Source organism: Dermacentor andersoni, chromosome 11 (genome assembly GCF_023375885.2).
Source record: "Dermacentor andersoni chromosome 11, qqDerAnde1_hic_scaffold, whole genome shotgun sequence".
Lineage (NCBI taxonomy): Eukaryota > Metazoa > Arthropoda > Arachnida > Ixodida > Ixodidae > Dermacentor > Dermacentor andersoni.
Window position 1 is genome coordinate 11,832,059 of NC_092824.1, and position 22,733 is coordinate 11,854,791.

The 22,733-nt window shown below is 46.0% G+C and overlaps 1 protein-coding gene across 1 annotated transcript in view; it reads right to left on the minus strand.

The window, feature by feature from the left end:
- The window catches only part of LOC126517671 (uncharacterized), a 228,286-nt gene that overhangs the window by 57,986 nt on the left and 147,567 nt on the right, over positions 1–22,733 (minus strand). Inside the window, exons 26-27 of the mRNA XM_055064380.2 lie at positions 13,739–14,100; positions 8,425–8,549 (exon numbers count right to left, since the gene is read on the minus strand). Of these exons, the coding sequence (XP_054920355.2) occupies positions 8,425–8,549; positions 13,739–14,100 (487 nt within the window). The remainder of the gene's footprint in view (positions 1–8,424; positions 8,550–13,738; positions 14,101–22,733) is intronic.

Below are 22,733 nucleotides of genomic sequence, written 5' to 3' on the forward strand. Positions count from 1 at the left end.
GTTTATTTAACACGCTGAAGACTATGACGCTAATTATGATGATGAATATATACAGATGAAGAAGGAGCAATATAAGAATATTGAAGAATATTAAACCGTAAGATAAAAACTATTGCGAGACAAATGTTAAACCTCGACGGTTTATTTAACACGCTGAAGACTATGACGCTACTCATGATGATGAATATATACAGATGAAGAAGGAGCAATATAATGCTCACACAATTTCTCCTGCACATTTCCCCTGCACATGGAAGCGGCCAACCTGGCCGCTGGTTATGGCGGCAAACGCTGTATGAAAGGCTTTAAATGTGAAACATGCACAATCTCTGTGGCATGGCAGCGGCCGTCCAAAGGAGAAACAACTGAAGTGACAAGATAGTTAACTCGTGAAGTCTGTTCCCGAACAATGTAGGGCTCTATAAAACGGGGCTGAAATTTCTCGCATAAGCAAGAAGCGCGAACTAGGGTCCACAGCAACACGTCATCTCCAGGGTGAAAGGAAACGACACGGTGGGACGCATCATAGCGAGTTTTGTGGTCTTGTTGACGGACGTCGGTGTTGAGGTGGGCATGCTGGCGACACCGGGCAATGCGTGAAATGAACTGCTCACACATTGATGTGGACAAGGCAAGGGGACACCAAAGAAAGAAACGCCGAGGATAGGGATCAATTGACGACCATACACAAGGAAAAAGGGCAAGTACCCCGTAGTGCATTGGACGGATGTGTTGTATGCGAAAGTGATGAATGGTAGAATGATGTCCCAATTGTGGGGATCATGGTGATCAGTAACGACCGTAAAGTGGCGGCCGTGCAGATAAGGCCGAAATTTTTGGACGGACCAAACAATGGCAAGACACTCTTGCTTGGTAATCATATAATTTGTCTCTACTGCAGTTAGCATGCGACTTGCGCATGCAACCGCATGTTCTTCGGAATTTTGCTGACGTTGCAGAAGAACAGCACCGATACCATGGCTGCTGGCGTCAGTATGTAGAAGAGTGGGTGCGGTACTGTCGAAATGACAAAGCACAGGTTCGGACGTGAGGGCACGCTTGAGGGCGTCAAAAGCAGTTTGGCATTCGTCCGACCATACGTATGGAGCTCCAGACCATACGTATGGAGCTCCAGAAGGAAGGAGTTGATAGAGCGGTGCCGCAATAGTGGCAAAGTTACGTATGAAGCGCTGGAAATATGAAGCTAGACCAAGGAAGCTACGCAAGTCTTTGGTGCATTGAGGCCTGGGAAAGCGGAAGACAGCAGTAATCTTATCGGGGTCAGGTCGAAGGCCCTCCTTGCTGACAAAGTGTCCGAGTACTTTAATGGTTTTGCTGGCGAAGTGGCACTTTTTTGTATTCAGCTGAAGGCCAGTGAATTAAATTCTGGGTTATCATGTGCTAAAACTACAATATGATTACGAGGCCCACTGTAGTGGGCCTCATAATTTTGACCACCTGGGTTTCTCTAACCTGCACCCGATGTACAGTACAAGGGCATTTTTGCATTTCGCTCCCATTGGAATGCGGCCGCAGCAGCCAGGATTTGGCTTCACCCTTGGGCTTAGCAGTGTCAATGCCATAGCTACTATGTCACCATGGCAGGTTAATATTCTTCTAATATTCTTCTTAAAGCATTAACATCAGGTGTCTACATCAGTTGCTATCATGTCAATCATTGCAGTAGAATCCTCATCATTTGAACTACAATATTTCGGCACTTTCAGCACTGGCATGTTGCACCCCATTTGCACTGTATAAGAAGCACTGCACTGGGCAGGCAGCAAGCTTTCTATATCTGTGCCATCAAAACCTTAGCTGTGACGGAGGATGTGGCACACCCTGCAAGACCACAGGTGCCATGTAGAATGTAGTTTGATTGCCTTTAAAACGCTAAAATGCTGTCACTCTGTCATTCAATACCCAATGTACTTAGCACAAATACCGTCTTTTTTTAAAGTGCCATTGACATTAACTTATGCAATCACTGGTGCAATGCAAGAAAGCTTTCAAAATCTGCTCAATGCATAGTAACTGAACTTTACAAAGACCTGGTGTAGACATGAATTTTTAAGAACATGCTCTGCAGTCTAATCACATGGTATGCACCACGGCACTACATCTGTAACATGTATGGCACTGGCATTAGCATGATGCAATGATCGAACACCATAATGATGTCATCCTGGCTCCTTTTTCAGTCATTACTAGAGACTAGAACTTCAGGCAAAATCTCTATTTTTTTTTCTTGCGTCTTTATCATGCCTATTTAACATATTGTCGCGTACACCCTGCTGGAGTATACAAGCTGAATCAAGATACAGGCGGTTGCACTTTACAAAAAAGCAAGCGGTGACGCGCGATGCCGAGATGAACCTCGTTCTCCTCTTCTTCAGTCTCTTGTTGCGCCACACCATGTGGCATTACCCCCTCTTCAAAAAAAAAACGAAGGAAAGCATGCACAGGCTTGACCTGAGAGCGCCGAGATGGTCTAGGACGAACACATAGGCTATAGTCACAATCACTGCGGTGTGCGATATAGTCACAAGGCACTGATGGACGAGCAACCACAAAACTAACCGAAGCGGCTGAAAACGTCGAATATTAGGGGCTATAGTACGGTTTCAACCACACAACGTGCACAATCTCAGATTGCGGTTGTCGACGTCGGGGAGGCTGACTTCCGTCAGGAAGGACTTCGTAGTTCACGTCACTAATCCGCTGCAACACTCTGTAAGGTCCGAAGTAGCGACTCAAAAGCTTCTCGAATAGTCCTTTGTGGCGCACGGGAGCCCAGACCAAAACTTGATCACCAGGTTGGAACTCGACATGTCGATGGCGGAGATTGTAACGGTACGCATCGATGCTCTGTTGTTGCTTTATGTGCACTCGGGCAAGCTGACGGGCTTCTTCCGCGCGTTGCACGAAAAGTTCGGCATCTTGGGCGAGGTCCAGATGATCGATCTTGTCGCACGGCAGCATTGCTTCTAACATAGTCTGCACTTCACGGCCGTAAACGAGGTAAAATGGCATAAAGCGTGTTGTTTCTTGCGTAGCAGTATTATAGGCAAACATTACGTAAGGGAGTATCTCGTCCCACGTCTTGTGCTGTACGTCTACCTACATAGACAGCATGTCAGTCATCGTTTTGTTACTGGCGTCTGTATGAACTTCCGTGTCCGCCTCCAAAACTGGCACTGACACCAGACGCTGTTGAAACTTGGTGAAAGCAGTCTCTTGTTCTGAGGACCAGACGAACGATACATCGTCCCTCGTGAGGCGAGTCAGCAGCTCCGCCATCTTCGAAAAATTTTCGATGAAACACCGGTAGTATGTGCAAAGGCCCAGGAAGCGTCGGACACCTTTCTCGTCGGTCGGTGTTGGAAACGAGGCTACAGCGGCAGTTTTCACGGAATCGGGGCTAACGCCTTTCGCGCTGACCACGTGTCCGAGAAACATCAGCTCCTTGTAGCCGAAATGACACTTCTGAGGCTTAAGGGTGAGGTTAGCCGATTGGATGGCTTCGAGAACTTGCCGCAGTCGTTTCAGGTGGTCGTCAAATGTCGCCGAAAAAACAACCATGTTGTCAAGGTAGACGAGGCAGCTTTGCCACTTCAGACCGGCGAGAACGGTGTCCATCATTCGCTGGAAAGTTGCTGGTGCCGAACAGAGACCGAAAGGAAGTACTCTGAATTCGTAAAGGCCATCTAGAGTGACGAAAGCAGTTTTTTCGTGGTCTCGTTCATTGATCTCAATTTGCCAGTAACCGCTCTTTAGATCGAGAGATGAAAAATACTTAGCTCACCGCAACCTGTCTAAAGAGTCACCGATACGTGGTAGTGAGTACATGTCCTTCTTGGTAACATCGTTGAGGCGTTGATAATCAACTCAGAAATGAAGCATTCCATCTTTTTTCTTGACTAGAACGACCGGGGAGGACCACGGACTGTGCGAAGGCTGAATGACACCATCATCTAGCATCTCCTTGACCTGGGCTTGAATTGCCTCACGTTCTTTCGGCGAGACATGATAAGGCTGTTGCTTGATGGGACGTGCGTCGGCGGATGTAGTTATTCGGCGCTTCGTGATTGGCGTTTGGCCCACCTTAGTAGCCCGAGCGAAGCACACGCTGAATTCGTTCAAAAGTTCCTGCAGTGCGCTCTTTTGGTCGTCCGTAAGCTCGGAGTTTACATCAATGTCTCTGAGCGAACCGTCGTCTGTGTCCACCTCAGAAGCAAAGCACTCAACGATGTCCGTTGAGGGTTCGGCGTAAGCGATGGCAGTGCCACGAAAAATGTGCCGATGCTCAAAGGTAAAGTTGGTAATGAGGACCGTTGTCTGGCTTTCACGAAGTTCCACAAGGCTTCGCGCTACACAAATACCTTGTGCCATCAACATAGAAATGTTGCCTTCGACAATGGCTTCACCGTCTTGTAGTTCATCGGACTTGACCGGAACCATAACACTCGCACGCGGCGGTATCGTGATGCTCTCGTCCGAAACGCGAAGTGCGGATCTGTGCCCAATGGCGTCGGTCTGTGTTGCCCTTTGTGTCGAGAAAGTGATGCAGCGCTCGCGGAGGTCAATAATTGCACCATGTTCCCGGAGAAAGTCCATCCCAAGGATTAAATTGCAGGAACACTCACGTAGAACCAGACAACTGGCGAGAAAAGCAGCACCGCGAATCTCTACTCTGGCCGTGCATAGGCCAAGCGGTGTGACGACGTGGCCACCTGCCGTACGAACTGGTGCCCCGTTCCAGGGCAACGTAACTTTTTTCAGAACGCTCGCCAGTTTTCCACTAAGAATAGAGTAATCAGCGCCGATATCTACAAGTGCACTCACTGTTTTGCCGTCGATCAACACAGGTATGTCCAGTGAAACCTTGTTCGCAGAAACTGGTTCTGGCGTCATCATGTTTTCGTTATTCTGCGGTCAGCACGATGCGAGGTCTTGAGCGCATTGAGTATCAGCGGCCCCGCCTCGGAAGGTCGCTGACATCAGTTTTCCCGGCGTGGACTTGGTGATCGCCCTTGCATCATCCTCGAGGTGGTATAGTGAGCAGGGAAATATCGCTGCGGTGAGGGTGAGCGTGACTGCCCCTACGATGGGCCCGGTCTGCGCTGCTGTTCGAGGAATTGTGCAATGTTGGGTGGCCTTTGGCCGAACCTAGGTCGAGGTGAATCGATAGAAAAACCCCGCAGTCCGAGTCGTCGGTAGAGGCACTCCCGATACACATGACCAGCTTTGCCACAGTGGTAGCACAACGGTCGTCGATCGGGTGCTTGCCAAACCTCTGATTTCCTCGTGGGTGTTCGGCGATCGTCGAAATATGGTAGCAGAGTTGTCGGAGCGGCTTGCGCCGATTGCAACGCGACTGGCGGCGCCACATAAGTAGGTGCGAAAGCTTGGACAGGGTTCAGTAATGTTTCGGCGTACGTCTTGCGCCGGGATTCGCTTGGCAGAGGTGGTGCTTCACTGCTGGAAAGAGATGCAGTGCCTGCTGTACTTCGTTGCGTACGACGCTGGCGAGGGAGCTGACTGGAGGTGGCGACGTGCCGTGGTGCTTCTGCAGCTCATTGCGAACCACTGAGCGAATCAGCTCGCAAAGCAAGGCGACGTCGCACCCTAAGCCTACCAGCGTATCCGGAGTGCAGGCGGCATTTACTTGTCGGTTGTACAAGTTCGACCGTTGCTGAAGGGTCTTCTCCATCGCGGTGGCTTCAGTGAGGAACTCGGCAACAGTCTTGGGCGTATTCCGAACAAGACTGCCAAAGAGCTGCTCCTTTACGCCTCTCATCAGATGACACACCTTCTTCTCTTCCGACATGCTCGGATCGGCACGCTGAAAGAGACGTGTCATGTCCTCCACGTAGATTGTGACGCTCTCGTTGGGCTTTTGGACACGTGACTGAAGGGCCCGTTCTGCTTTTTCTTGGCGATCGGGACTGGAGTAAGTCTCCAGGAGCTTGCGCTGGAACTCAGGCCAGGATGACAAGGCACTTTCGTGGTTCATAAACCACGTGCGAGCACCATCCTGGAGGCCGAAGTAGACGTTCCTGAGTTTAACGTTGTTGTCCCACTCGTTAAACGCAGCCACGTGCTCGAACTCCGCCAGGCAGTCTTCCACGTCTTCAAATGTGTCGCCATGAGAAGCCGTCGGCACTTGGGGGTTCAGCAGCGTTAGGTAAGTTGGTGTCACCCGTTCCGTAGAAGTCGCAGTGGTCGCAGTCATCACTTTTTCCTGGAGGTTCCCAAATTCTGGGGCGAGGCCTCGGATTCGCCGGCTTGTGCGGTGAACTGGAGTCAACTCCAACTGTAGGGCAAGGTTCTTGCTGCCCAGTGGGGTCTCCTGCATAAGTTGAGCGTACCCAGCAAGCTCTACCAAATTGTCGCGTATACCCTGCCGGAGTATACAAGCTGAATCAAGATACAGGCGGTTGCACTTTACGAAAAAGCAAGCGGCGACGCGCGATGCCGAGATGAACCTCGTTCTCCTCTTCTTCAGTCTCTTGTTGCGCCACACCATGTGGCAATATAAGCAAAAAAATATGTGTCTAGAAACATTCTAGCGATACTTGCATTGTGCTTATAAATGCATATTTCAATGTTGAAGCCTAAAAATGGCTTGTTTTGTGTTTTGTCACAGCCTCAGTTTGTTTATGATGTTATCACCCGCTGGTGAACTTGGCTTAATGCAGCCGATTACTACCACAAACATTTTGCCAGTGCAAAGGCTGTTATTAACAGCTTTGCAGCATTGCTGTGAGGAAGGCTCAAGCTGCTCTAGGCTAAGATACAATAGAAAGTGGTTTAGTGTACCTCTTTGCTCACTTCACATTTTTAACCGACATCATCAAGAAACTTGAATGCTCAGGCGCAACCATGGTTTGGAATGTGAGGCTCATTTTGTATGTTAAGGAAAGGTTTGCTACCATCCCCAATAAACCTTTTCTTAATAGAGTTAGCTAGAAAGTATAATCCTCGGACAAAAGCACAGTGTTTCGGTACTAAAGTAACTTACAGTATGTTTGCCAGTCAGCAACTTTGAAATTCCAAAGGGCAGCGGATCATTGAATGTTCCAAAGTACAAGTACGTGCTGCTAACTTCTGTGGATGTTGAGTATTTCTTTTATGCATACAAACTAAACTAATACTCAGTGAAAGAAAGGCACAAAATTAACCCCAAAAATCTCGAGATGGTGCTTCTTTGCCACTGCTTTCACAATATTTCACCTCGCGTTTAGTCATGCTAGATTACGGTTAAAATTGTAGCCTATGCAACTTGCCCTGTTCTGTTTTATCCAAAAAACAAAATGAATTTCACAAAGAGGGATTTAGTGAGCTGTGTTCCTTGGAAATCATAATTTTTCCTGAGATGCACAGTGGAAGTTCTTTATAACTGAGCGTACAGATGCCTTGTGGGGTTCTCCTCCGTGCTCTTGGGACAAAGGAACGACAGTACAGTGTAGTGCAAACACTCACAAGGGCATTTATTGCACCTTCCATAGATCAGTGCCTGCTAGCCGAGTTGCTATCCCCAAAACATGTTGATGGGCGCGCGACAAATCTAGAAGTCCGCCTCACCGCGACCGGATAGCGAGCGAATATGTTCGCCCCATGCTGGATCCCAACGCCTGGTCGTTCGCGCGTGTACGGTCACGCCAACGGTGGCGCGTTCGAAGGCGGTCACGCGAGACGGTCTCGCAGAAGCATGGATCGGCGCACGCGCGGCACGGCACATCCGCACTACTTGCTGTCCCGAACCAAAGAGGAAGCGCCTTGTCTTTCGGCGCCCCAGTAACCCCGCCTGTCGCCGGCGTTAGCAGCTTTATTAGCAGCGCAACACTCGTGCCATCTCTCGTACTGCGCCTCAACCACTCCGACCGCCGCGGGCGCCAGGCCACGCGAGCCGTGCGGGAAAACAACATATCAGGGGATGCGTGAGAGTCGCGCATCCCCACAGCTTAAAGGCCAGTACTTCGTGCCTATGTATGCTTTAAATGACAGCGTTAGTGGCTGTTGCAGGCGTCTAAAACAGCATTCCTCATTGCCTAAATGTCTGGTCTCTAGACGTTACACATCCGCTTTTTACTTTGAATGCCATAAATAGAATGAGGAGCCCTCTTCCTGACATTTATTCAAAAAACGCTATGTCACCAAGTGCATATATATATAAACCGTGGCAGCTGTGCATTTCGTTGTTGTGATCAAGGTGTTGTGATATGGGTGTTGAAACATCAATATATGTTTTATTTTTACATTGGCAAGTGTGTGCTTTCGTTTAACATTGGTGTTCCCTCGTCAGACAATTTTTTGTCAAAACACTCGACTACAATGGTTGAACGTGCACGTTATGCTCCTCCCAATGTCATGCGCTTCTAGGTTATAAGTGACTTCCTAAACACAAATAACAATGCTCACCTTGTCAGTAAACCTCGACTCTTTCACCAAAGAGTGCTCATCCCACTGACCAGTCACAACCACTTTACCAAAGGCAGATGTCAAATTCATAGATTCGTAGCCAGATGTGCCAAGCTCGAAGACCTCTGTCAACAAAGCACAGAAGGAGCATTTAAGACTGTGTAGTGATTAGAATTTTTCAGAGAACAGGAGTGCGGATAATTTAGACTCATCCTTGCATTTAAAGTTGTAGCTAAAGGTAAGAAATTATATAGTACATCTTTAAAGGAAAGCTACTTAGTTGTTATTCACTATGGTTATAAGATACTCTATTTAAAAAGTAACCCATCTAAATGATTATCTAATCAATATAGCATGTACATCCAAAATTATTGTTTTTTATGTTTGAAGTGATGCAGCATTACTTCAAAGGTGTCCTGAACCACCCTTCAGGCTTGGTGAAAAAACATAGCCTGTGAACACTCTGTGTTCACTGCTGTGAACACGCATACACGGCTGTGAACATCTCTGCCTAGTTTTGCAGTCGTGCGCGGCGCATGGAGCTCGCAAGCAGAGCATGAAGTCACCTTTTTCTTGATCTTTTCAACAGAAGCCTGCTCCTCACTCTTTTTTGGTTTTGTAATATAGCAGATTCCCATAGGTGGCTGCTATTGGCCAGTAGCTGACATCAATCAAGAAGGGCGTTTGGAACAATGCGCTTCTTCCTACCGTTACTGTGTATATTTACTGACAATGTTTAATAAACAGGCTTTCGATGTAATAGTCTGTGGAAAGCCGCAAGGTGGAGAGAAGTAATTAATTAAGTGAGAATGAGACATCCACCAAATCATAGCAATTTCAACAAAGGAAACCCATACGGGTTCCTCGAAAAAACAGCATTGCAGTTGAAGAAAAATTCATCCTGGTCCGGTAATCGAACCCAAGACCACCGCCTTTCCAGGGCAGCTGCTCCACAATCTGAGCTAATCAGGCAGCTAGCAGATGGCAGGGCAAAGTCAAACTTATCAACAACTTGAAGCAAAGGCAAGAGTTTTGACATAATATTCCTGCGGAAACCTGCAAGGTGGAGAGAGTCGTTGACAAAACTTGACTTCACCCTGCTATCTCATAGCCGCCTGGTTAGCTCAGATGGTAGAGCTGCTGCCCCAGAAAGGCGCTGGTCCCAGGTTCAAGACCCGGACCACGGTGTTAGAAGTACAGGTGGAACAACGGAGCGCCGCCGCCGTGCACTCGCTGCGTTGAACTTCGGTACCTCCGCTCCATCACGCCACCAGATGGCAGGAGTGGTCGCGTGGCTGAGAAATCGGCCGAGCCGGCTCCTGTTGCGCATTTGTGGATGAGCGGTCGCCGTCAAGTCGAAGCAGTTGGTGCCACGTTGGCCCCTTTTTTCATTCTTCTTGTGCGACGACAAGCTGTGCTATTCGTGTGAGCAAGCCGTGAAATTAGTATTAGTGTTGCGAAAGGTTTAGAGTTCTATTCTAACAAAGGTACACCGGGCCTTGAAAATGTCAAAGGCGCCGTCGATTTCACAGTGCGAATTAACAACCTTTTTGATGCCATGAATCGCAGACACACTAAGGAAGGTCTTAAATTAGGCGGAAAGGATCTTGAAGTGCTGGAATCCTCTCTACAGTGGCTTAATGATTGGGAGGAAGAGGTCAAGGCAGGACGAATTCACCCTCAAAATTTTCTCTCACAAACTACAGCTGAGGGCTTGCGAGTGACTATTCTGTCGACAATTCAGCTCTCAAACTACTTGTTAAAGAAATGTGATTTCAAATATGTGTTAACTGTAAAGTTTAACCAAGACGTTCTGGAAAAGTTTCTTGGTGTCATACGCCAAGCTGGGGGCCAAAATGAACATCCCTGCTTGCCGACGTTTTTGCAATTATACAGCATGCTATCCATTTACAGTCTCGTAAAGGCACCCAAGTACGGAAATTGCCAGTTACTGCCCAGTGAAGAGCCACGTCTCCTTAGCTTGTCTGATTTGACGTCAGCTTTTGAGGAGGATGTGCCCAGTCAATCACGGCTGGATGAGCTGAAGAGTAGGCTTGACGGATTCGTGCAAGATGACATTGAGTATGAGGATGTATTTGAGTCTGTACCTGCATCAGACAGCATCACCGACTGCATAATTTACTATCTATGTGGGTTTCTGCGCAGGAAAGTCCTAAAAAACACAAATTGTTCACTGTGCAAGCTTGGATTGACTGCAACAGGTGATCTGTCAAGAGCTGAAGCAGCTCTTGTAGTTTTGAAAACAAGAGGAGGACTGACGCACCGAAACACTGCCCTATTTCATGTTTTGAAAGAAACTGAAAGAAAATTTCAGAAGCACACTGGCGATAAGCAAGCGTATGACTTAACTATTGACTTTGTGTTAGATAATTACAACCTGTCATTTCCATGTCGGGACCATAAAGTAGACATCATGGCACAAGCTGTCCACTACTATGTAGGAGTGCGGATGCGGCAATATTGCAAGCAACTCAAAAAGAATGAGAGCAACAAATCTCAAAAGTTGAAGTCATAGTTTTTGTTTTTCACGTGTGTTTTCAATACTACTAATATTTTTCACGAGTGTTTTTCACGTGTGTTTTCGTACTACTCCCTTCGCTAAAATTCACTGCTTTAAGTGCAACAAGCTAGCGTTAACAAAGGTTGTATTCATCACACACGTTTTATGCGTAACCAATGACCGCTAATTGCTTCGAATGTCCGAGACAGCAATCGGCAGTATGTTTTGCTGCTGTAATACTGCGGCTAATACGTTATTTTTGTCTAACTAGGTAAACATTACTTCGACAAACAAAACTAACTTCTGTCATATTTTAACGCGACTTATTCACTGCCATATGCCTAAATGCACGATTTCACATTTCCGAATGCGAAGACATCCCCCTATCGCGAACATTCGAGGTGGTGAATTGACATATTGAACAGATATCTATGGCTGTATCACCAAAATCTCGTATTTGTTCGCCGTTTTTACCTTTTTGCGCTCGTCATAGCGTGAAGGCTGAGTTCTTTTATTTGTTTCGAGCGGTGTTCACGGCCCCGAAGCGACCACGCATGACACCTCGCATCAGCCACGAGTACTGTGGCGCCATCTCGGGCCTTCTGCACAAGACGCGGACCGAAGTTCCCCCTTTCAGGAGGCGCCGTTCGTCCACCTAAAATACTTCTAACACCGTGACCCGGAATAGAACTAATTTTTCTTCAACTGCAAATTAGCGCTATCCAAGGTGCGCTATCCCAGGTGCTTGACAGAGGCAAAGTGCTCAAGGTTTTTAGGTATGTAGACGATCTTTTAATTTTACTGATGAAACGATCTCCCATGACTTACTCATATACTGTGCAGGGCACTTTATCTGATCTTAAACAGCAAGGCCAAGGTTTAGATTTTACTTTTGAACTAGTCAAGAATAACAGCTTGCAGTTTTTAGATATTGACATAACCCTTACTGACAAAGGTGCCTGCTGGATGTATCGACCCCGTGCCCGTAAGGAATTGTTGCCATATGAGTCAACACACTCTAGGGCTGTTAAACGTGCGATTGCCACTATGTGCCTTAAATCCGCCCTTAAAAAATCGTGCTGTCATAAGGCACACGAAAGCTTTTACAAACAGATTTTTGAAGTTAAGGAATGCTGGCTTTCCTTATTTGGGTTTGAGCGCAGTTTAAGAGGCGTTGTTGAAAAAGGTGAAATATGAAAGAAAAAAAAAAGTGCTGAAGAAGGTCAAACATTGGAAAAGAAAGCTAAACCAGTGGTGATACCGCAGTCTCACAAATGGGCACATAATCTTAAATACATTGCCGTGGAATATGAAATTACTGTGGTTTTTTTCGTGGCCTGGAAACTTGCTACTTTGTGCCACCTGATTGGATCTGATGACTAAGAAAGTAGAGTCATGGTAGAGTGTTCAATTAAACATGCAAACCCTTTTGTGAAGTGTGAAAAAGGGGTCGTATACTGCACACCGCTGAAGTGTGGGAAAGAGTATATTGGCCAAACTGGCCAATGTATTAATGAACGCCGCCTGCGGGAGCACAAGCTTTTGCTGAAACATGGTTATGGCTCAAACCTGTCGTTTCATTGCAAGGCCTGCGGGTGTGAGAATAAGAGAATATGTGAAACAAGGCTTCATGATACGACAGTCATGTTTAAAAGCAAAGATACTGTGGCACGTGAACTGTTGGAAGCCAACCAGATTAGGAAAAGAGGGGACGCCTGTGTGAGCACCCCGTCACTGAATATTTACAGAAATGAGAGCATGTTTAGAGATGGGTTTTAGATTTTGGTTAATCTTGTGATTTCCTTCCTATACATCTTCTGTGTTCTTGTGCGTACGCATTCACATGTTCAGTGCTCCCTTTTTTTTCTTCCCCCTCTCCCCAGGCTGTATATTCAGGTGCTTTTGACCTCAATAAACAGTTGCAAGTAGCGTCTTGTCCTGTCACTGTTCTTTCTTCATTAGTGTGTTGTCTCTGTTGGCACGTCATCTTTTGAAAGCTATGAACCAACTGGCCCCACAATATGTTCTCCGGCCCGATGTTTATTAGTCATATCATAAGAAGCCAACACACCAAGGACAGCATAGAGAAAATTAATTGTGCTTAATTGAAACAAAGAAATGATAAATAAATGGAAATGAAAGTGGATGTAGTATTCCTGAAATAGCCTATTTTCACTTCAAATGCCTTTCTCCGCTTCAATAAGAAGTGGTTCAGACTTCTGAAGCAGAAGGTACTCAAAATTCTGGCCAAACATAATCACCATATTTGCTGAACCTACTTGCATGATTATTTTTTGCAGCCACACACACACACACACAAACACACGCACACATGCACGGTGTTCACCCTCTAGGTGTCTGATAAAATGGACTGATGTCAGCTATACAAAACTTTCCAGACTATAGTCTGCATCTAATTTATAACTCACAGGAGCAAATTTGGGCTTAGAAGCATGAAGTGCTGAAATATCAGCCACTTTAATTATCGTACACAGCATTCACTTTCTTGTAAAGAGCTGCGAGTAGTGGCTGAAAATATCTTTTGTGTGCAGATATTATCACTGAATGGAGTTGATTTCATTGTCAATTAACATATAAAATGTTGCAGGCAAAGTTGGGTTGCATTTTTTAAAATATCATTGATAAAAAAGAAATCATGCACAGTTAGTGCCTGGAAATTGCCCATACGATTAAAAATGTCAGTTTTTAAACAAGTGTAGTCTGCAGGCTATAAAGTACGGTATGTCTGAGTGATAAGCATGTGGTGTAATGGTAAAATTCGAAGAAACTCACGGTTCAGGTCCATATTCAGTAGTTCCCAAATCGGCGATTTTGAGAAAACTGTGACGTTCATGTGTGACTTGGCCACATCTGTTCCATACGTCAGCGGGTCGCAAGCGTAGGTGACATTCGACGTGTACAACCATGGCTCCGAGGTGATGTTGTGCCTGAGTTCCCACGTCAGACATGGCTCCATGGAACTTCTCACCTGCAGCCTGTATGCACCGAACGGCTTGTCCCTCCGGTGGATGGTGGAGAGATAGGTGACCTCGGAGGGAAGGCTGCCACCTTTTGCCGTCGGCCCAGCATACTTTGAGTACACCTCCCACTTGAGGTCACTGTTGGGTGAACCCAGCAGCCAGCCCACCTCCACGCTACATTGATACAAAAAAAAGAGCACAAGTTGAACAATGGTGGACTATCGACCTTGTTGGTATGACATCTTTTCTAGTGCTTAGCACAAAAACTTGAGATGAGACAGAAGTCAAGACACACACTTTACAGTCCATACTGTCTTAATTTTCTGTTCTAAGCATTAGAACATATGTGTAATGCAGAACATAAGTTTAAAGCCTGAATATGGCTGATGATTATCACTAGACAACATTGTCAGACATATGGTGTTTTAGTTTTGTCAGTGATCATTTTTCATTAGATTATCAAGTTAGCACTCGGACCACCAAAAATGTACTGTGTCTGAAATTCCTTGAACTTTGTCAATTCTGTAGGCAAAAGAGTCTTGTCTAATTAAATTATGTTCACAATGCAAATAATGTTGTGCATTCGTGAATGCATGCGAGCGCCAGCAATTACTCTGGGAGGTGCAGTGATACATGTCTAAATAGTGAACAAAATTGGCCTGTCAGTTCAGATTTAGTGATTGCCAATTGTACTCACTGCTATCATTGAGATTTAAGCGTTGCTTGTCTCTATAGGCACAAGTTCACCAGAGAATCACTTAGATTCTTAGTTAATACTTCTGGAACCATTTAGTTTTTTATTGTTACTAAAATGTGACAATATCAAAAACAAGAATGGTGGAGCACATACTACGTGTAAGGTAGGCTTGTGTTATGCGCATGTGTGTTAGCCTCACTACCATCTGCTCGTAGAGAATGTCAGACAGGCGCAACAGAACCAAATGGGCTCTGGAACAGAGCAGCCACAACTGAGGCACCGCTGCCTTCATTTTTCCTTGGAGTCTATGCCTTGCCATGAAACCCCTGAATAAATGAAGACGGTCTGATCAACCTTATCATCGTCACACATGCGTTCCTTACATGTCAGGTACACATAGTATAAGGCAAAGACAGGTATGAAAGGTTGTTGGACTTACTATACAGAGGTTGATCCAAACATAGTACTTAAAGCAACCTGAAACCTGTCAAAAATAAGCCGCAGGCAGTTGGAGCCAAGTAGGAAGTCGTCAAAAGCATCAGAAGTGTTATGGCAATATATGTGCAAAGTTCTGAAAGGCTGTTGGCTGGTGTTAGTTCATTTTATTGCGTGGTAATCCAAAGAAGCTGCACACCTTTTACTGTGACAGCAGCATATGGCTCATCCAACACTGAAAACATGCCTGTATCACAGTCAGCCAGCTACTTCCTCTTTGCCATACATTTGCCCTTTGCACCTCACTGGTCTGACACAGCAACCCTTCGTATGGTTTTCTGTGCTGAAGTGACTAAAGCCTGCCAACATTAGAAAGCTGCAGAGGAGTACGAGTGTTATTCCACATCTCAACATAGATGAAAGCAAGGAGTCATGGCTTTTTATGCGTGAGCACATAAGTAAACGTCTCGCCTGTGTAATGACCAGCACACAGGTGGCACAGTTTGTCTTCTGCAAGCATGAGAAGGCGCAGAGGCATAAAATAAAGGCAAAACAATCTTTCAGCTCTTTGGATCTTTAAAGTCTTTTAAAGAAAGGCAAACATGCACAATTTTTCTCACTAACTATGGTGCTTGTCAGTTGTATGCTGCACCTCCTAGAAAGATGGAAGCTTAAGCTGCGCACCCCCAGACCATTTCTCTCTCATCCTGCCATCACAATGGAGTGCCACGTCAGTACTTGGGTCCTTTCTCCTTTTTCTTATCCACATTTTTGCACTGTTACTGTATTTTCCAGCGTATAAGGCACAGTTTCTTTCTAAACAGTTTCACAGTGCATTTTATACAATGGTGCATCTATAATATGAAATTTACCCTAATGAAGATAGGAGATGCCACATGGCTACACTAATGACAAAGGCAAAAGTCTTTGTCACACACATCGGTCTTGGCAGAGATGTACACTTGACAGAGACCGTGTTCCATCTGGCGTAATGCTCCATAAATTACCACTATAGTGGTTCGTGAAAATGGCAGCAGAGGGTGACACCAGCAGCTCTGCTATCTGTGCTATCCGTTGATGTGGTCACCATATTTGTCTTAGTGTTGTGTTGTGGCGTTGTTCCGTGTGTGCTATTTGCATTCTGGTGATGTTCATTCTGCCACAGTGACATGTCACTTCCAAAGAAACGCAACAGCTACATTTTGTACAACAGCTTTATATGAGATGCGCGTCTTACACAAAGGTGTGCCTAATATGAGCTATTCAAAAAGTAAGGGGTGTTTGGTCCTAAAAAAATGTATATATTCATTGGTAATAGTTTTTATTCGCGAGTTTAGTGTAGCACAAACCTACTTCACTTTTCTGCATGATCACTGTTAACTTCTAAGCACTTTTCATACTGCTGCATCAGTTTCTTTAGTCCCTCTGCATAGAAGTTCTCCACCTGGGAATTGAACCAGTTGATGACAGTCTTCAGTTTCTTGTTGTCTTCTACTCGTTGTCCCCCAAGCCACTGTTTCAAGTGCAAGATGGAGAAATAGTAACTTGGTGCACAGTCGGGACTGTAGGGTGGGAGATCAAAAAGTTCCCAACCAAAATCTTGAATCTTCTTATTGGTTAGGGCAGCGGTGTGAGGACGTGCATTGTCATGGAGGAGGACAAGTCCAGACAACAGCTTCCCGCGCCGTCAATTTTTGATTGCACATCTCAGTTTGGTGAGCAGTATATGTCAGCTGTATAACTGTGATCCCACGTTCCATGAAATCAACCAAAAGAACACCCTTTTCATCCCAGAAGATGGTAGCCATCATCTTCTAACTCGAGTAAGAAGGTTGCTTGAATATTTTTTGGTTTTGGTGAAGAAGAGTGGTGCCACTGCATTGACTGTTGTTTTGTTTGTGCAGTGGCGTAGGGTATCCAAGTCTCGTTGCCTGTGACAATGTGCGAAAACAACTCATCTCTGCCTTGTTGGTAGTGTTTCAAGAATGATCGTCCACTTTACATTCTTTGCTGTTTGAGTTGGTTAGGAAGCATTTTTGGTACCCACCTTGCAAACACTTTGTGATGTCCGAGCTTTTCAGTTACAATCGTGTAAATTGTAGTGCATCAAACAAGAGGAAATTTAATAGCCAGACCACTAACTGTCAGTTGTCGATCTAATCGCAATTCCCGGTCCACTTGTTGAACAATTTCATTGGTCTGAATGCTGGGCCTGCCACCCCGCTCTTCATCGTGCACATTTGTGTGGTCATTTTTGAAGTCTCCACACCATTTTCTGACCTTTCCTTCGCTCATCACTGTAGGCCTATAAGCTAGGCACAACTCCCCATGAATTTGAGAAGCTGATGATCTTTTTGCAAGCAAAAATCGAATTACAGCTCACACTTCACAACAGGCGGGAGCAATGATTTTCATGAACATTGTCGTCTGCATTCCCTGATAAGCAGACTACTGGGCCAAAGTAATGGCTTCACTACCTTCGCGAAGAATTAACAGATGGCGCTGCACAACTAAAACTTTATTCTGATGTGTAAATATCTAAATATAAGCAAACGGTCCTTACTTTTTGAATAACCCTTGTATATAATCTGTTCTATAAAAATGACTATTCTTGCGGGGTTGCATCTTATGCAAGGGTGCAGCTTATACAGAGGAAAATAAAGTATGATAACAAGCATATCCCAACTCAACCAGTTCTCCATTCCTTGTCATCCTTCAAGGATTGGCCCCAAAAGGGTAGTACAATCGAACCTCGTTGTAACCAAGTCACATCCAACATGAAAATACATTTGGTACATTCATTATGCCTGATATACATTTGAAGCATATATTTGTTAGACACTTATTCTAGCTTTCAATTTGAGCTTTACTTCACTGTATGCAATATTTCATTATATCTGTGTGTGTTGTATTGAATTTTGATCATACTGACAGAATACAGTAATTATGTTATACTTTATTTTGAAGAATACCAACAAGCTGCCTTTTATTATTTAGCATGGAACTGCCTGCCAAATGCACTGCAACCCATTCTTACTTGTCTCACTGGAAGCATAGCGTGGAAAGGACAATCGACCAAGACTAGACAGGACAAGTGCTAATAGGTGCTTATAGCACTTGTCCTGTCTAGTCTTTGTCAATTGTCTTTTCCACGCTATGCTTCCAGTGTAACTATGTATTACCAACCAGCCCAAGCCTATACCCTTCTTACTTATCTGGCAGTTTCTTTCTTTTGAGCCGGGTCCCTTGTGATAACTTGAATGGACAAATTTATACTTGTACAGCTTCGACAGGCTGACTATCAAAAAGGAACCCTCGCTTTCTTACTTTAGTATTCTACATATCAACCTTTAAAATTATGCTTAAGCTTCTCCAGCTCAGCACCCAATCATTTTCTGTAAGTCATCAACAGTGTTGTTTAACAGGAGAATGTCCTCAATTAGAGCTCACAAAAAAAAAAGAAAAGAAACTCAGGGCCCTTCCACTCTGTGAAGAAGGATGACCAGCAAAGCTGTGTATGTGGGCCCCTTAATGCCTGCTTCACCTCTCCCGTGAGTCGGCCCGTATTTCATTGTCTTCGGGATCAGCCCACGTATGGGGAGTGCTTAACGCCTCTTTCACCTCCACTGCGGGTTGGCCCGGTTTTTCACTAAGTTCAGGATAGGTTATTTAAAAACTTTTTGTGGGACAAAGAAGAGGAGCAACACAAGGACGAGTGCTTTCTAACAACTGGTTTTATTTTCGAAGAACTTCCTGCTTAAATACCCACAGATCTGCGTGATCTAGTCAAACAGAGCACGCCTATAGCGCATGTAACTCTTGAGATAAAATGCCGTGGACCAAAGCCACCCGGTCAACATAAAAACATCAAAGCGCATGTAACAAGCACTTACGATGAAAATACGTTATTGATGTGATAACAACAGTGAATTTTCTTTATCAAGAAACCCTGTTTATCCTGTTTGTTTGCACACAAAAAGTTTTTAAATAATTAATCTGTTCCAACTAGGCCGACTTGCAGTTATGCTTCAGGATTGGCCCACGTATGGAGAGTGCTTAACGCCTACTTCATTTCCGCCGCGGCTCGGCCCGGCATTGCACTATTTTCGGGATTGGCCCACATAGGAGAAGTGCTTAACGCCTATTTTACCTCCGCCGCGGGTCAACCAGGTATTTCACTATCTTCGGGATTGGCCCACGTATGGGGAGTGCTTAACGCCTGCTTCACCTCCACTGCGGGTCGGCCCGGTATTTCACTATCTTTGGGATCGGCCCACGTATGGGGAGTGCTTAACGCCTGCTTCACCTCCACTGCGGGTCGGCCCGGTATTTAACTATCTTCGGGATCGGCCCACGTATGGGGAGTGCTTAACGCGTGCTTCACCTCCACTGCGGGTTGGCCCGGTATTTCGCTATCTTTGGGATCGGTCCACGTGAGTGCTTAACGCCTGCTTCAGTTCCGCCGTGGGTCGGCCTGGCACCATTTTTACTATTGCTAGTAGGTACAGTGGGGTAGGGCGTTTCTCGCAGCGCTCGATGTTTCTGCGCAGGCACGAGTAAGAGCAGGCATGAGAGAGAAAATCTGGAGGCTTTTGCTCCTTGAATATGTGACTATATATGGAGGAGGTTTCTTAGCGCATGTTGTATGTTTTTGTCTGCTAGACATGCTGGCTTTGCGGAGTGGGGTCAAGTTTGTTTACGCTCCACCGCTGGCTGCCCGCGCGGTGAGGCAGTGGGCACAGACGCCCCATTTGGTGATCGCTGTGTCTGAAGGGGCAAGGTTCTGACTGGTGCTGTATAAGTCGCGGGTCGCTTTTTTCACCGCAACGATAGATTGCATTTTTTACAAGCACTGCTCCAGGAGGGCACATGTAAACTGCAAACGGAGGCCTCAGGAGAGCACCTGAGGTTATAATAAAGCAGGCGGCACAGGATCTCTGGGGCACCCAAGGGTGGTGGGGGGATCTAAGCTGGAAGCAGGGCGGCCCGTGGGCTTCGGCCTCGGCAAGCCACAACCCACGGACCAGTCCGGGTTCTAGCTTTGATGTCCCCGTTGCCGCTTTGGTGTCCTGGAGGCACCGCCAATAATGCGAAATAATGACACATTGTTTCAATTAGTAAAAAACACAACTGAATAAATATAATTATGTCCAGACGCCAACTTGCGACGCTAAGTTCAGCACTACTGTGCACCGCAACTTCTGCCAGCACGCCTAGGGACAAACGCATACAACATGCACTAAGAAAGTCCTCCGCATTACCTAGGCAGAGTCATATTCAAGGAGCAATAGTCCCCACATTTTCTCTCTTGCACCCGCTCATACTTGCACATGCACGCAAACATCTGGCATCTCTGCAAGTGCCACGCCCCTCTGTACCTACTAGCAATTGTAAATACGCGGCCCGGCATTGCACTATCTTCGGGATCTGGCCACGTATGGGGAGTGCTTAACGTCTGCTTCACCTTCGCCGCGGGTCGGCCTGGTATTTCACTATGTTTGGGATTGGTCCACATATGGGGAATGCTTAACGCCTGCTTCGCCGCGAGTCAGCTTGATATTTCACTATCTTTGGGATCGGCCCACGTATGGGGAGTGCTTAACACCTGCTTCACCTCCACCATGGGTCGGCCCGGTATTTCACTATCTTTCGGATCAGCTGACTTATGGAGAGTGCTTAATGCCTGCTTCACGTCCACCACGGGTCGGCCTGGCATTGCACTATCTTTGGGATCGGCCCACGTATGGGGGGGGGGGGGAGTTTTGTGTCTACACAAGGACACGATCTTGGGGGAATTAGCCTTTAACAGCTTCACTGTAAAGCCTGACAACTTTGTATTACGCAACCTTGGCTAGTGTATTAATACATTGTAATGTAATTAGCATTCTTTGGGATCTTCACCCACTTTGCAGTATACTGTCTGCATCTGACCTCTTTCACATCAACTTGGGCCACTGGGCATGTGACACGAGGTACATGAACACTCTTGGTCAATTTTCCAAGACAAGCAGAACAGGATGAAAGAAGTAAGAAGTCGGCAACAGAAAATTGAAGAAGTCCACTACGGAGAGGTGAAAATGTTGGCATCAAAAGCAGCCAAGTGTGGAGAAAGTGAGGTGAACAGATTGGGACTGGATCTTGCATTGAGTGAGGAGCGTTGTGTCAGTAATGGAACATTAAATAAGTCGACTAAACAGAAGTGAAGACTTTACCAATACAGTGTGTTACTACAGTGATTCAACGTTAATTGCATTGACGTTGAAATTCGTTGTGAAGTGGGTTCAGCTGCAATTTTTCTTCCAAGCACTGCATCTTCCTGGTAGTAGAAATGTAACTTGACGAAAAACTGTTTTTGGGCTGGAGTACAGCTTATTTGAGAGGCCAACACACGAAATGTCACCAACGTCACTCAGTTATTTCTCCTAACAATCTTTTTTGACACTTTTCCTGACCATTTCATGGCATTTGCATGTGTTTAAAGCCTTCTTGGGTTTTCCCCTGTACTTAGGGTTTTCCATGTATGCCAGGATTGCTAGACATGCCGGGATGCACAAATTACAGTAAAACCTCGTTAATTCGAACTCGGTTAATTCGAATTCCTGGATAATTCAAAGGTTTCCTGCGGTCTCGTATTTGCCAATGTAAATTTGACCGGATGATTCGAACCGGCGGCCTAAGCCAACCTGATTAATTCAAAGATATGGGGTGCTATGCGGCAATTTCCGATCCTCATTTCACCACAAACCCGACGAAACAACCGCCATTCGGAGCCGTGAGGCAACGCCATGTAGCAATCGCAATTATATATAGACGAAGCGCCCGACCCGTAGTACTGCTAGCACAAAAAGCACTCCATGGTATGCGCGCAATGCCGGTCTGCGCCGTTTCTTTGTGTGCAGTGGATAGGGGTGTTACAGCTGGCGTGGTGTTCTTTTTTTTTTCTGAAGTGTGAAGAAGTGCCAGTGAGGGAAGATGCCAAAGTATAAGGCTTTAACGCTGCAGCAGAAGTTCTGCTTGATCGATGAAGCGGTTAAGGACACATGTTCCAAGACCAAGTTGGCTGAAAAGCACAGCCTGCCCCTCTCGACATTGTCCACAATATTGAAGAACAAGTCCAAGGTACTGGAGGCCTACATCAAGACATATTCTTCAAAGCGGTCACGAGTACGGGCGGGCTCCCACGTATCAAGATGTGGAATCGGCTTTACTTCGCTGGCTGTGGAAAGCAAACGCAACCCACCTTCTCGTCAGTGGAATGATACTGTGGGAGAAGAATTGGCCCTACAACTTGGGCACGAAGAGTTCAAGTGTAGCAACGGATGGTTCAGCTGGTTTAAAGAGCACAATAATTTGACCTTCGCAGCTGTCTGAGGCCAGAGCGGTAGCGCAAACGAGAGCGTCGTCGACGACTGGAAGAAACACACGTTGGCTCCATTACTTAGCGAGTACGGTGGAGACGATGTGTACAACCTTGACTAGGCAGCCCTTTTTACAAGATGTTGCCCACAAAAAAGTTCGCAGCGAAGGACACCCCGGTCAAGGGTCAAAAGCAGGGCAAGGAAAGAATTACTGTTCTGTTCGGCGCGAACATGATCGGTAAACACAAGCTGCCACTACTCGTAGTTGGAAAGAGTGGGAAGCCTCGCTGCTTTAAATATGCACGGTTGCCGCCAAG